General features: G+C 38.4%; 1 protein-coding gene across 1 annotated transcript in view; it reads right to left on the bottom strand.

The window, feature by feature from the left end:
* Window positions 1–271: 271 nt before the first annotated feature.
* The window catches only part of LOC308372945 (L-threonine ammonia-lyase), a gene marked incomplete at its 3' end in the record, with an annotated part of 58,510 nt that continues 43,124 nt past the window's right edge, over window positions 272–15,657 (bottom strand). Inside the window, exons 6-10 of the mRNA XM_080848307.1 lie at window positions 7,361–7,436; window positions 6,597–6,722; window positions 2,642–2,809; window positions 1,909–1,966; window positions 272–370 (exon numbers count right to left, since the gene is read on the bottom strand). Coding sequence (XP_080704433.1) covers window positions 272–370; window positions 1,909–1,966; window positions 2,642–2,809; window positions 6,597–6,722; window positions 7,361–7,436 — 527 coding nt within the window. The remainder of the gene's footprint in view (window positions 371–1,908; window positions 1,967–2,641; window positions 2,810–6,596; window positions 6,723–7,360; window positions 7,437–15,657) is intronic.

The following is a 15,657-nucleotide window of genomic DNA, read 5'->3' as shown; positions in this document are numbered from 1 at the left end:
AAAATCTTTCTATGTGACATTCCAAATAAATGTAGGAGAGTTTGAAACATGTTTTCCATCAGGCACAGTGACAACACTAGATGCCATAATACATATGCCGTCTCAAAAATACATTTCCACCAATTCTGCCAGCTGTTTTCATTTTCAAACAAGGGGCCCATAATGAACTAAGTGTAATATACATGTTGGGACCCAGAACTTTTTGTGCGGATCCTCTTTTTCTGTGTAAGGGAATATGTATGTGTGGTTAGTAGTAGTTCTACTAGTGTGGTCACCGATCCAGCCAACACAGTGAAGGATAGCGTTCTGAGAGTGTTCGTCTTAGCTGGCAATTTTGTGTTTTATCCCTGGTTTCCACCACACACTCCACCTACAGACACATGAAGGCCACAATCAAACACATAAGTACTGACTTGAATAATCTCCGTGTATTTCACATACAGTGCCACTTGAAAGTATGTGAACCCCTTGAGGACTTAAGCGTTTTCTGTTGTTTTACCATGATTTTTCATTTTTTTATCACCAATTTTCCATAGATGAAATGTCAGGTTTATGTTTATCATTTGCATGTACTTGTTTAGAGGAAATAGTTTGAGAAGCTGAAAAACTACATGAAACATGGAATTAGTCCATTTCAAAAGTAAGTGAACCCCCAGCTGAATTGATAAAGTCAAGCAGGTAACAGATTCAGTGAAACTTATTTGGGTGAATAATTAGTCAATTGAGCAAGCAGGTAAAAGTCAACCCACACATCACCTCTAAAGAGTTTCGGACCTCTCTGGCAGCATCTGGGGTAAATGTACATGGGTCTACAATCAGACGAAAATTGTTGGTTTTGATCGTGACAAAATAATTCTATCTCGGACTCATCAGTTTAAAGAAGGGACTTCCAGAAGGCCTTTGGTTTATCCAAGTGCTCTCGGGCAAAGTTGAAACGGGCAGTTTTGTTCTTTCTTGAGAGCAGAGGCTTCCTTCTAGCAACCCGATCATGAATGTCATGTCTATTCAATTTTCGTCTGATTGTAGACCCATGTACATTTACCCCAGATGCTGCCAGAGAGGTCTGAAACTCTTTAGAGGTGATGTGTGGGTTGACTTTTACCTGATTTATTCTTCTTCTGGTGCTTCTTGGTTATGGTCTTGATGGGCGTCCACTTCTAGGCAGAGATGCGGTCATGTTGAATGCCCTCCATTTCTAAATTATTTGTCTTGGATGGATGGATGGAGCTGGAATCTTTTGGAGATGGTCTTATAGCTTTCCCAAGACTGATGGGCTGTCAGAACCTTCTTCCTGATGTTCTCGGATATCTCGTTTCCTTTCGGCATTGTTGATCTGTGTGGGTACACCTTGGCACTACAGTAGTTTGGTTGGTTTCCTCCCTCTTTTAATCTGTGTTGCCCAAACCTTTCCCTAAGGATGTCTCAGATGATCGGTTTGCTTAATTGACTAATTAAGCACCCAAATAAGTTTCACTGAATCTGTTACCTGCTTGACTTTACAAATTCAGCTGGGGGTTCACTTACTTTTGAAATGGACTAATTCCATGTTTCATGTAGTCTTTTGGCTACTCAAACAATTCCCTCTAAAAAAGTACATGCAAATGATAAACATAAACTGACATTCCTTCTATGGAAAATTGGTGATGAAAAAAATGAAAAATCATGGTAAAACAACAGAAAACTCCTAAGTGGTCAAGGGGTTCACATACTTTAAAGTGGCACTGTATTACTACAGACACAATGCAACTCAGATAATATATGACAACAGTGGTAACATTATAATACAACATCAGACACAATCATAGACATGAAGCATAAACACAATGATTATGCCAATCTATCCTGCCAATCAACACGTACAAAGCTGTACACGTTAAATGTGACAACATACCCGAAAAAAGATCTCACCTGAGCTTTGAAGAGATCTGCTTTTTCACTGTATCTCCTGTGGCAAACATCTAACAACCTAAAAGGGGATTAGGGAGAAAAAGATTTAGGAATATGGCAAGAACTGAACTAAAGAGTGTACAAGAAAGAAATAGTATTATACAACAGTTAGATCACATCAAACTATTCATTCATTTCTGATTGGACAATATCTCATGAGTGAGGATATCCTGGAACAAGCTTAATTTGCCAAGTAATCACTCCATGTTTTGTATACTTCAGCCGTTGAATTGTATCAACACTCCTTTCTTTCAAAGCGAGAGAGCAGAATGGCAGGCAGCAATTTTAGAATGTTAAATTTGACAGGTTTTAGGGAAATTAACATACAGTATAACATGAAGACAGCTGAGTGTACAAAGTGTTGTGCATAAATAGCCACTCTGACTCAACTTGGCTGCAGTGACAGTATTCATTGCTTGGCAACGTTTGATGACATGAACTCAGGTTGAAACAATTTGTTGTAGTTGTATATTAGTACCATTTGGTGCGGAGAATGAATAAACAAAATCGGAAGAAAGAGCAAAAATACAATCTGGTGTCTTCAAACTCAGTTTGTTGGTAATTGAACTATTGTATAAAGGCAATAGAACACTGATCATGGCTGTGATTATTTGCGGCCCTCGACCTCTTGCCTTGCTTTACTGTAAATGAGAGGTATTCTTTCTTTGTTTCAGGACTACGTTGGTCCACTTACCTGATATCTTCACGAGCTAGCATATCTAGCAATTTGGCCATTTCCCCAGGCCATTCACCGATATGTACAGTGAATCGGCTGACCCGATCATCCAAGAACAAGGCTCGGTCCACACAGTGCCTCACAAGGTCCAGCTCCATGTTAGCGCTGCTGACGACTATTGTTACCCTATAAGAGAAACATGAAAGTATGAGTAACTTTTATGAGTAATGAGTAACTTTTATATATTACAACCAGACTTGGATCCATACATAGTTGAGTGCTGCCGCTTGTACCACAGCTCACCCAGTTCATTTAAAAACAACACACATATACATTACTATAGCTGTTGTTTGTATGATAAAATTACAGCTGACTCATTTCAATTCAATTCAATTCAATTCAATTCAATTCTACGTGCAGATGAAGGCCTGCCAACAGTGACCTAGTTACACACATCAATGAAGCAAAACATCATGACCATTCACAGATGAAGCAAATAACACTCGTGGGAGTGGGGCAGGTAAGGGATAATCCCACGTGTGTTGTTGCCAACATGTCATAGTCAACACACCAGATGTTTGATTAATAGGCAGGTGAGAAAGGGGCTGGTGGAAAGGCCTGAGTGACTTTGTCAAGTGCCACATTGACTTTGACGGGGACAGGACACACTGACTTTGACTGGGACAGAACACACTGACTTTGACAGAACATTTGACGGGGACAGGACACATTAACTTTGACTGGGACAGGACACACTGACTTTGACTGGGACAGAACACACTGACTGGGACAGGACACATTAACTTTGACTGGGACAGGACACACTGACTTTGACAGAACACATTGACTGGGAAAGGACACATTAACACTCTAAGGTCCAAGGCCTTTTAGACTTTTCTAAGTTGTCTGACATGCCTTGATGTTTTTGTACATTTTGCTTAACTAAAAACATTGATGCACAAATGGAATATATGATTCTATTCTAGAAGACCTCAGCAATAATATTAGAAAAGGGTTCAATGTTTCCGTGGTTGTTCTTTTTATGTCTCTAAGACGAAAACTAAAAAAAAAAATATCCCGGACAAGGGATATAGACCTTTTAGTGTTAACTTTGACTGGGACAGGACACATTGACTTTGACTGGGACAGAACACACTGACTTTGACAGAACACATTGACTGGGACAGGACACATTGTCTGGGACAGGACACATTAACTTTGACTGGGACAGAACACATTGACTTTGACTGGGACAGGACACACTGACTTTGACTGGGACAGAACACATTGACTTTGACAGAACACATTGACTTTGACAGAACACATTGACTGGGACAGGACACATTAACTTTGACTGGGACAGAACACATTGACTGGGACAGGACACATTAACTTTGACTGGGACAGAACACATTGACTGGGACAGGACACATTGACTTTGATGGGTGGGCAACAGGGTGTTGGGCTCATTAATGCATGAGGAGCAATGAAGGGTATTCCACCTTGCTCGAACCGTCAGGAAGACTACTGTGACTAAAATCACTTTTTAATGGTGGTTATAGAAGGAATGTACCACAACACACAGTGTATTATATCTTGCTGCATATAGAGCAATTCAGCCACAGACACCTGTCCCTTCAGCTTTAAGCAGTAAGCCTTAAAGTAATGGAAGAACTGGTCTGATGAGTCTCGTTTTCCTTTACATCATGTGGAAGGTCAGGTAAGTATGTACCATTTATCTGTGAAAGTCATTGCACCAGGGTGCACTGTGGAAAAAGGACAAGTCAGAGGATAGAGTGTGGTGCTCTAGGCATGGTTCTGCTGAAAAACCCTGGGTCTGGCCTTCATATGGATATACATTTGATATGTTTCACCTTCCTTTACATCACTGGTTAACCCTTCTATGGCAATGATGTTCCACTCTAAGGTCCAAGGCCTTTTAGACTTTTCTAAGTTGTCTGACATGCCTTGATGTTTTTGTACATTTTGCTTAACTAAAAACATTGATGCACAAATGGAATATATGATTCTATTCTAGAAGACCTCAGCAATAATATCATGTAAGTAAAAGGAATGTAGTAAAAAAAAGTTTAATTTAAATCAAATGTAAACATACTCTTGGAAAAACCTTGTTTCAGAGGTGCTCAGACTTTGTACAAAAACACATTGTAAAGATTTATTTCCAAGACGTTTTATTTCTGAGCCTTGTAAACATAGGTGTTGGCTAAACACATGTTAGTTTAGCATTCAGAAGGTATGTCTTGTTTCACTACTACATATTTATAATTTCAGAGTGTCCTGTGCCATTCCTAAATCTGTGCCCCTACAAATGCATATTGATGAGTTGGTGTGAACAAACCTTTGACACCTCTCGCAAAGACAAATGCCATATCCTAATGGCCCTAGAATGTCTTTGTGGCCCAAAACCCCCGGAGTGAATCTTGCCACACCATGACCCAATGGAGATCACTGAATCACCATCTCCTTATCATATGAATAGCTGTCATTTGCTAATGGGTGGGTCCTTAGCAGCAGAAACCCCACTCAGATACTAGAAAGTGCAACACATCAGTTCTATTCCCCTGACAAAGTGCTTATTTATTTTAAAATTTTCAACTGTATATATTATAAAAGAAAAGGGTTCAATGTTTCCGTGGTTGTTCTTTTTATGTCTCTAAGACGAAAACTCGCGGAGCTTAACATTTTTTTTTACAAAAAAATACAAATATCCCGGACGAGGGATATAGACCTTAGCCTGTTAATGGTAGGGACAGCTTTCAGTAGCACAAAGTGTTGTGCTAACTGATCTTATTTATCTTATCTGTCTAGTTATCCTGAAGAATTCAGTTAGGCTCTGATTTATAACAATAGCTATTAAAGAAGGTGATGGAACAGAGTTACTGCTGTTTTTCTGTTTGCTGTTGTGCCGTTGTTTGGGCTGTCCCACTTGAGAAACTGAAGTGCTTTCTTGTACCTCTGGGAGTAGCCCCTGTTCTAAATATATGTCCCTGTATAACAGTGATGTCCCTTTCATCCTGCCCGCCCTTCCCTAGGGTGAGGCTAGCAGATGTTCAGGAAGGGGGCAGCTGTCTAAATAGACACACATATTGTCTCTTCCTTTAGATCAAACGCTTATGACGTCATCAGTGCAACCATTTGGTAGATCCATTTGTCATCTGTATCCTCTCATGACTTACTGGTTTATACTAGCTTATCCTGGTTGTTCTCTGTTGATGTTACAACTGGACTGGTATATGTGCTGAGAATTTCACTGTGAAGCAGTCTTTCCTTGAGCTTTGGCTGGGGGTGGATCCTGACTTGCTCTCCCTGGTCCTTCTTAAAGTGTTGGCATTTGACTCAGAATCAATCAAAGGACAGATCCTAAATTCAAAATCCTATTTTCACTCTAATGGTATTGCCAAAATAATCCTAATTTGATCCTAACTTTAAACCAATCTAGATGCTGGAGAGTAACAAAATACAAATATTTTACTATATGTATAATATTAAACCTTTGCTGCTAAATGGGCCAATTGGTCCTTCTCATGTGAACATGGCACATATCTGGCCCGAGTCAACAGGGGTATTTTTACACTTTTATCATGTCAAGAATATTTAAACTCATGAGTTCAAGATGATTGTCTACAAGACAACTCCAGTATTGTTTAAGAAGGATAATGCAGCTTTTTGCACATCTTTATACGGGAATCCAATATTGTTTTTTTTTTTTTAAAGATTTGTTTTTGGGCTTTTTGCCTTTAATCGGAGAAGACAGTGAAGATTTGGACAGGAAATGAGATGGAGAGAAGAGGTGGGGAACACACATTTAAGAGGGCTGCAAAGATACATGGTGCAACTGATTGTGTTTGGCTCCAGTTCCAGGACTGTCCCCGTCCAATACTGGTTATAAGTGGGTTTCTGACATCTATCAAGACGGCTGAATAGATTGATCTCTCCAGACTGAGAGCCTTACCTTTTACCTTTAAGTTCTGGCAGCAGCCCAGCTATGATGGCTGCCAGTCCCATGGCTCCCTCCATGTCCACCATGGAGCGCTCGTACTCCTGAAACCTCAGCATAGCAACCAGGGCATCCTCCTCTCTGTGGGAATTATACAATTAGAATTGTCAAATGTATTTTTCAGAGCAGTAATAGCTGGTCACAGTAGGTCCAACTGCACAGTAGCTGCATTTCAGTCAGTATGCTGGTCCTGCAATACTTGCCCTGGAGACCATTCCCATGTGTGACGGAATGCCGTCACTACAGATGAGCATATGCTCTGACTGCCATACCATTGAGCCTGGCTCCTTGAGGGTTTAAGAGTGCTTAGTCATCAGTCCTTATCTTTCTGGATCCATCAGATCCACCAAATCTTGCTGTTTGTACTCTCAAATATGGGCAAAGCACACTCCTGGTTTGAATACTACCTCACCGGGCATTCAGTCAAAGCGTCATGGCAAGGACAAACATCCATATCTCATCACCTCTCCACAGAGGAGCCCCAAGGCTTGGTGCTTGGGCCCCTTCTCTTTGCAATATACACCACCTTCTTGGGTCCGATAATCTGATTGCATGGCTTCTTGTATCATTGCTACACATTTTCAAATTATTGAATCCCTCATCATTTCTCAGCCTGTCTAGTTGCAAGAAACCTGGGTGTCAGGATTGCATTTCTCCATCATCTTTAAGTTACATGAAACAGGGAATGGAAAGTCAGAGTAACAATGAATGAGTAATACCTCACTGAGACGACTTTGTTCACAAGCTTCTTGGCAATCTGAAAAGTGTGAGTCCCCATGGAGTGCTCTACCAGATCTGAGGAGCAGAAGATTCTGTTTAAACTTAATGGAATGTCAATGTCACATGAATTTAACAATGCAAGTTCTTTATTCAAATTATTAAGCATTTTGCAATTGGAAATTCATTGTGCAAATTGGTCATGCAATATGTAAACACATATCACAATTGGCAATTCAATGTGAAATTTGGTTTAGCAACATGGAAATGCATTTTGTACTTCGCAATGCGATATACAAAGTAGCAGTAAAATCCTTAATTTAATTTAAATGATTTTGATTCAAAATGAATGTCAATACTTTCATTTAAAGTTTTTTTTCCCAATTTCTTACACAGTATAACCGGTTCCCTCTGCAAGAAATCCTAAAAGATACATACTTTACTCATAACTGTAAACATTAATAAAGTGGTCAAATCAATCATTCTTTGCACTTTGTACTCATTTGGCAAACACATGCAAACAATATAATAAACCAAAGTCATCACCATCTGAACTCAATGAGCACAACATGGACATGGGGAAAATACTAAGCCACAAAATGATTAAAACACACATTAGAATGGTGGAATCAATAAATTATGTACATTGGTGTGCCAATATGCTTTTGAACAATGGAAATGGCAAGACACTGGAGGGCTGGTGGAGTTTCTTCAAACTCTTCACACTCCACACAATGATCTGCATTAAACCCAGATTTCAATTCTAAACCATACTTTCTTCAAAACACAACACACAATCCTCTCTATTTTGTACACTTAATCAATGTCAAATCTTCTTGTGTTCAGACATAACACTCTGCCATTCATTGCAAAACTTCCATTTCCAAGGCTGTTGTGCAATTTGGAATCAAAGCTTTGGCAACATAAGGGCCATAGGTGAGCTCCTGGTTTGGAGAACAATGAATGGCAACATTACAGTTTTTTACAATTGCTAAAACACATTCTTGAAACAGTCACTAATTTTCTCTAAACTCTAAACACAAAACCTCATCTTCAAGCACTACTTACAAAACCTCTGAATTCTCTTGCAAAAGGAAACTTTCGCCTCAAAACAGTTTTACCTGTGCTCAAAATCAAACACTGCTGTCAAATCATAAACAAAGTGTTCAAAATTGTAAACACTTTCAAGCAGTCAGTAAACAATACACCAAAAAATAGAAAACACACTGTTCAAAACATATAGTTCTCAGGGAGAAGTAAAACATTTTTTGCCTCAAAACAAATTTCCTATTTATCTATCATTGACTTTTGATGAATGAAAACATGTTCTCTCATAGTAGCTATACAAATGTATCAGAAATTACTAGTTTGCTTTGCTCTAATTTGTGTTGGTTCTTTCTCCTTCTTGTACCCCTATAGTACTGTACCCTGCATCTCACTACTCACAACTCACTCTTGTTCTTTGTTGATATGAACCTGCAACCAGTCAAAATCTATTGAGCAATCAGTACTGTTACTGTACCAAATATAAAGCACAATGTTCAGGGCCATACAACTTGTTTACGTATTGTCCTTATACAGCCTACAATGCACTGTAGGCCTACTACAGTATACACTACCACAGTAAAAGGGACACAAATCAAAGGAGTCAACTTGGTGTTTACTTGTCCTCCTCCCCTCACATTGTTGCTTCTATTCATTCTCAGACTTTCTCCTTCCCACCTTCAACAACCTGTTTGCTCCCTAAACTGGCTCATTTTGGTTGTGTCACATCATTTGATACAAGTTAAATCAATTTTGAGTGGTTGTGTTCAATCAATGACATTTGTTCTCTATTTGTATTTGATTGTTGCCACTTGTATTTACCAGTATGGATGACATGTGAATTAGAGTGCAGAATGTGTTTTAAGACTGAGAATGTGTTTAGAGTTTTGCTGAAAAGTGTAAGTGAGACCTGCAAATTGTGTTTTACCATGAGAAATAGTTTAAGGTATTGACAACAGACTGCACAATTAGCTTCATGAGTTCAGGCAACTGAGAACTTTGTTCAGCCAGTGGGTTTGAGTGTTTTAGCAATTGATCAGAGAAGAAGAGAAGTGAGAGTAAGAGGAGGACGACATTCTTTCTTTTTTTTGTTGACTGTACTGGCCTTTTTTTCTTTTGTTTGTTCTGTGCAAATCATTTACACATCCAGTTATGTTTGCTGTGATGTATAGGCTAGAGCACTTTTGGAAAAAATAAAGAAATGTTTTATATTTGAGTAAAAACATTTTGTAGTTATATTTTACAACAGGAGTAAGCGTACAGCAACACTGAACATGAAAATAAATAATGCTTCTGATAAGGCATTCATACTGGTGTTTTCCAATTCATAGTAGTAGCAGCACATCAGTGTTCAATTGGTTCTTAGAAATGTCTACTCATTTGATGGTCTATTTGTGTCATTTGAACACAAAATACCATTTTGAGGAGAAATAACATTCTTTTGAAGGCAAAGTAGCATTTTGCAGGAGATATGATATAAGGTATTCTTTCAAAAAATGTGTGTAAACAATTGAGAAAAACTGTAACAGCTGCTCCATTGTCCATGTAGTCTGCATTGCTATAACTGCAATATGTATATACGTATGTAATGTGCTGTCATCTTGTAATGCATGTAAGGACTTTATCAGTGCTTGGACCTTGTTCTCATAGTTTTATACAGAAATGAATAACAACAGTAATTGCCCAATTATATTTTTGACTGGTTGAACTGAAAGGCAGATACCTGCTGTGGCAGGTTGACAATACTATTGTAATGTATGATCAAGACATTTTCCAAAAGTCAATGTGGTCATTACATATAAAGCCAACTGGGTCCGGAAATTCAGACCAGGGCAACAAAAGCAGTCCCTTTATGGTATCCTTTGGGATAATGATTCAGTCACCACACAAGCAGGCAGGCCCGCTAAAATTGCATTGCAATAGCCTAGATTAGAAATAACCAGAGCTGAGTGGATTTGTGGTGAAAGTGGTGGCATCCTAACATGTATGAGGTCCACTCTAAATACCACTCCTAATTTCTCTCCCACTCATGTCCTGTCACTCTTAACTGTCCTATCTTAATAAAGGCAAAGCCCCCTAGAATACATTTGGACAAGTTTAGCAAAGTTTCCCAAGCTGAGTGAAGCATTGACTTCATGCATGATAGCATGTAGACGAGATGGACCAGAGGAGGGTAGTTTGAATAGGATGCTGAGGACATGTTGACAGACAACTTGAGTTATTTCTTCTTTGAATAGGATGCTGAGGACATGTTGTTAGACAACTAGATATCTTCATTGAATAGGATGCTGAGGACATGTTGTCAGACAACTTGAGTTATATCTTCATTGAATAGGATGCTGAGGACATGTTGTCAGACAACTAGAGTTATATCTTCATTGAATAGGATAATTAGGACATGTTGTCAGACAACTTGAGTTATATCTTCTTTGAATAGGTTGCTGAGGACATGTTGTCAGACAACTACAGTTATTTCTTCATTGAAAAGGATGCTGAGGACATGTTGTCAGACAACTACAGTTATTTCTTCATTGAATAGGAAGAATGAATGAGAATGAACATTGCTCCAATGTCCAGATGGGGTCAAATGTGTAGAGAGAATTGCTCACTAATTGCTGCAAAATTTGAAGTAAGAAAGTTGTAAAATGATCAGCAAAGAGAGAGATAACCGATGGCAGAGGTACAGAGAGATTCCTGAAAGTACAAAATAGTTTTCTACTGTCTGAGACTTTGTTAACCTTTTCTTGGTAGAATGCCTTTTTGGCAGCGGTGACTGTAGAAGAAAAGGGAGATAACAAGAGACTGACAGTTAACAAGTATTCACTCGCATCTCTGGATTTACGCCATTTTCTCTCAGCAGTTCTAAGTTCGTACTTTATGAATATTATCAGTAACCCAAGGGTTACAGAGATTAGATTGAGCAGATCTTGTGTGCTGAGGGCAAACAGTATCCACACCAAAGCTTAGTGTGGGGCAAAGAGTATCTATATATATAACAACAAGAATGAACTCGGGAAGATGCAACCAAGGAGAATAATATTGAAGGAACTCGGGTAGATGCAACCAATGATAATAATAATGAGAGACATCTGGCAAAGCTACACTGGAGGAGGAACAATAGGATGTACCAAGAGACGCACAGAATATGTCAAAAAAGTCAGAGGTCAGATACATGTAGAGGAGTGACCATTAGGTTTTCTGTAGTGCAATGGCACAACAAACTGATATCTAGATCCTTATCAGCTGTTATGGGCCTGGTATTTGTTGCTTTATGTCATTGATTGACCTCTATTTCAGATACCTTGGGTCTCACCTGTCATTACCTGTTATTACCCTCAGGGGGATGGGGGGGGTAGGGCTTATGAGTAGGAGTGTTGAAACATGTTAAAATTCAACGGAAAGGTTGCTCAAAGAGAACTGTTCACATGAATATTCAATAATAATAAACTGCAGAATGACGAATGAAACAAAAAGACAATAGGAAACTAGAAAATGCATTTCCTGAAGGAAATACCAGTGCATGAAATGCAAAAGTTAGGAAAGGAAGAAGAAAAGAAAGAAGAGTGAAAGAAGGAAAGAAGAAAGGAAAGAAGAGTGGAAGAAGGAAAGAAGAGTGAAGAAAGGAGAGAAGAGAGGAAGAAGGAAAGAAGAGTGAAAGAAGGAAAGAAGAAAAGAAAGAAGAGTGAGGAAAGGAAAGAAGAGTGGAAGAAGAAAAGAAAGAAGAGTGAAAGAAGGAAATCATAGTTGAAGAAGGAAAGAAGAAAGGAAAGAAGAGTGAAAGAAGGAAAGAAGAAAGGAGAGTGAAGAAAGGAAAGAAAAGTGAAAGAAGGAAAGAAGAGTGGAAGAAGGAAAGAAGAGTGAACAAGAGTAAAAGAGAAAAAGAGAGTGAAAATACTGAAAAAAGGAGATAAAAATGGAGTGAAGAAGAGAGATTGAGTGTGAGAGAAAGTAGACTGAGAGGGATAGAGAGAAAGATGGAGAGATGGAGAGAGAAACTAGAAAATGCATTTCCTGAAGGAAATACCAGTGCATGAAATGCAAAGGTTAAGAAAGGAAGAAGAAAAGAAAGAAGAGTGAAAGAAGGAAAGAAGAAAGGAAAGAAGAGTGGAAGAAGGAAAGACAAAAGGAAAGAAGAGTGAAGAAAGGAGAGAAGAGTGGAAGAAGAGTGAAAGAAGGAAAGAAGAAAAGAAAGAAGAGTAAAGAAAGGAAAGAAGAGTGGAAGAAGGAAAGAAAGAAGAGTGAAATAATGAAAGAATAAAGGAAAGAAGAGTGAAGGAAGGAAAGAAGAGTGGAAGAAGGAAATAAGAAAAGAAAGAAGAGTGAAAGAAGGAAAGAAGAAAGGAAAGAAGAGTGTAAGAAGGAAAGAAGAGTGAAGAAAGGAAAGAAAAGTGGAAGAAGGAAAGAAGAGTGGATGAAGGAAAAAAGAAAGGCAAGAAGAGTGGAAGAAGGAAAGAAAAATGGAAGAAGAAAATAAGAAAGGAAAGAAGAGTGGAAGAAGGAAAGAAGAGTGAACAAGAGTGGCTCTGGATGAAGAGATAAAGAGAGAGTGAAAATATTGAAAAAAGGAGATAAAAATGGTGTGAAGAAGAGAGATTGAGTGTGAGAGAAAGTTGACTGAGAGAGAAAGATGGAGAGATGGAGAAAAAAAAAATAGAGAATGGATGGTGTCTTAATGTTCCTAGTAACAGTTAAATTGAGAGGGACAGAGAAGAGGTTCCTTGGATTTGGCACAGGTGTCAGTAAAGCACAGGTGCAAGCCAGTTTAAAGACCCTATTATGATGTCATAATGGCCCAATGTAAGTCAATGGGAGAAATTTATATTCGTTTTTCTTTAATATCTTAAAAAGTATAACGTTTAGAAAAGTGAAAAATACATAGCATAAGTGTCGTTTACAAGACCTACGCGACAAAGTTTGAATGAAGTTTCTACGTTAAGTGGTTCGGGCTGAATTAATCGCAGAAAAAGGTAACAAGAATAAGAAGAAGAAGAAGAAGAAGAAGAAGAAGCCTAGGAATAACAATACAGGGCATTTCATGCACTGTAAAAAGTAGAGAATGGAAGGTGTCTTAATGTTCCTAGTTACAGTTAAATTGAGAGGGACAGAGAAAAGGTTCCTTGGATTTGGAGCAGGTGTCAGTGGAGCACAGGTGCAAGCCAGTTTAAACACCCTATTATGATGTCATAATGGCCCAATGTAAGTCAATGGGAAAATTTAGATTCGTTTTTATTTAATATCTTAAAAAGTATAAAGTTTAGAAAAGTGTAAAATACATAGCATAAGTGTCCTTTACAAGACCTACGCGACAAAGTTTGAATGAAGCTTCTACGTTAAACGGTTCGGGCTGAATTAATCGCAGAAAAAGGTAACCAGAATAAGAAGAAGAAGAAGAAGAAGAAGAAGAAGCCTAGGAATAACAATACAGGGCATTTCATGCACTGTAATGAGTTATATCTAGGTATGCACCGATACCACTTTTTTACAAACCGATACGAGTACGAGTATTTTTATTTGTGTACTTGCCGATACCGAGTACCGATACCAATACTTCCTAGATTTGATTTCCATGAAAGATTTTATTTTATCCTCTGCAGATTATGTCAAGCCTTTAGTACAACATTAACAGAAGACTATCCCAAGCCAAAAATAAACAGAGCTTTCTGGTTTTAACAAAAAAAAAAAGAGTCAATATCATCACATTAGACAAAATGTAAATATAACCAGATAAAGGCAATTCAATTTGCCGCATAGTTAACAACACAGCCTGCTTAACAAAAAGTGAACAGAACTATTCCTGGATAAGCACATGAGCACAGCACTATGGTGCGTCTTCAGATGTTTAATCAAATTGCTTGTGTCAAACGAAGTACTTTTATTTCCGCCCCTCGACACCGTAGCAGTGCAGATATTACACTGTGCCTTACTCCTGTCGTCATCATTACAGTGCATGAAATGCCCTGTATTGTTATTCCTAGGCATTTTCTTCTTCTTATTCTTCTTACCTTTTTCTGCGATTAATTCAGCTCGAACCGCTTAACGTAGAAACTTCATTCAAACTTTGTTGCGTAGGTCTTGTAAAGGACACTTATGCTATGTATTTTTCTTTTTAAGTTATTAAAGAAAAACGAATCTAAATTTTCCCATTGACTTACATTGGGCCATTATGACATCATAATAGGGTAATTAAACTGGCTTGCACCTGTGCTTCACTGACACCTGCGGCAAGCCTCCAAGGGTCCTCTTCTCTCTGTACCTCTCCATTCAACTGTATAACTAGGGATATTAATAGACACCTTCCATACTCTACTTTTTTCTCTCTCTCCTTCTTTCTCTCTATCACTCTCACTCTACTTTCTCTCACACTCCATCTCTCTGCTTCACTCTTTTTTTCTCCTTCTTTCAATATTTTCACTCTCTCTTTATTGTCTTTATTCAGAGCCACTCTTGTTCACTCTTCTTTCCTTACTTTGTTTCTTCCTCTCTTCTTTCCTTCTTTCTACTCTTCTTTACTTTCTTCTTTCCTTCTTCCACTCTTCTTTCCTTTCTTCTTCCCTTCTTCCACTCTTCTTACCTTTTTCTTTTTTCTTCTTTTCTTCTTTCACTCTTCTTTCTTTTCTTCTTCCCTTCTTCCACTCTTCTTACCTTTTTCTTTTTTCTTCTTTCCTTCTTTCACTCTTCTTTCTGTTCTTCTTATCTTCTTCGGCTCTTCTTCCCTTCTTCCACTCTTCTTCTCTTTCTTCACTCTTCTTTCCTTCTTCCACTTTTCTTTCCTTCTTCCACTCTTCTTTCCTTCTTCCACTCTAATTTCCTTTCTTCACTCTTCTTTCCTTTCTTCTTCCCTTCTTCCACTCTTCTTTCTTTCTTCCACTCTTCTTTCCTTTCTTCACTCTTCTTTCCTTTCTTCTTTCCTTCTTCCACTCTTCTTTCCTTCTTTTACTGTTCTTTCCTTTCTTCCTTCCTTCTTTCACTTTTCTTTTCTTTTATTCGTTCTTTCTTAACTTTTGCATTTCATGCACTGGTATTTCCTTCAGGAAATGCATTTTCTAGTTTATCTTAAAATGAGCCCAAATCGCCGTTAAGGCAGCCCAACGGAATTGCTAATAGCGAGATGCTAACAGCTACATTTAGCAAAATCTGTTGACATATACCTACTTTGACACTATGTCAAACTTTCCTAACATAGTCAAACATCAATCAAGTGCAACACACGACAAAACAAGACTGCAAATAAGCTACTTACTAGTAGGGCGGAGAG

Source organism: Sprattus sprattus, assembly GCF_963457725.1.
Source record: "Sprattus sprattus genome assembly, chromosome: 12".
NCBI lineage: Eukaryota > Metazoa > Chordata > Actinopteri > Clupeiformes > Clupeidae > Sprattus > Sprattus sprattus.
Note: the sequence above shows the minus strand (reverse complement) of the source record. Positions and strands in the feature narration are given on the sequence as shown.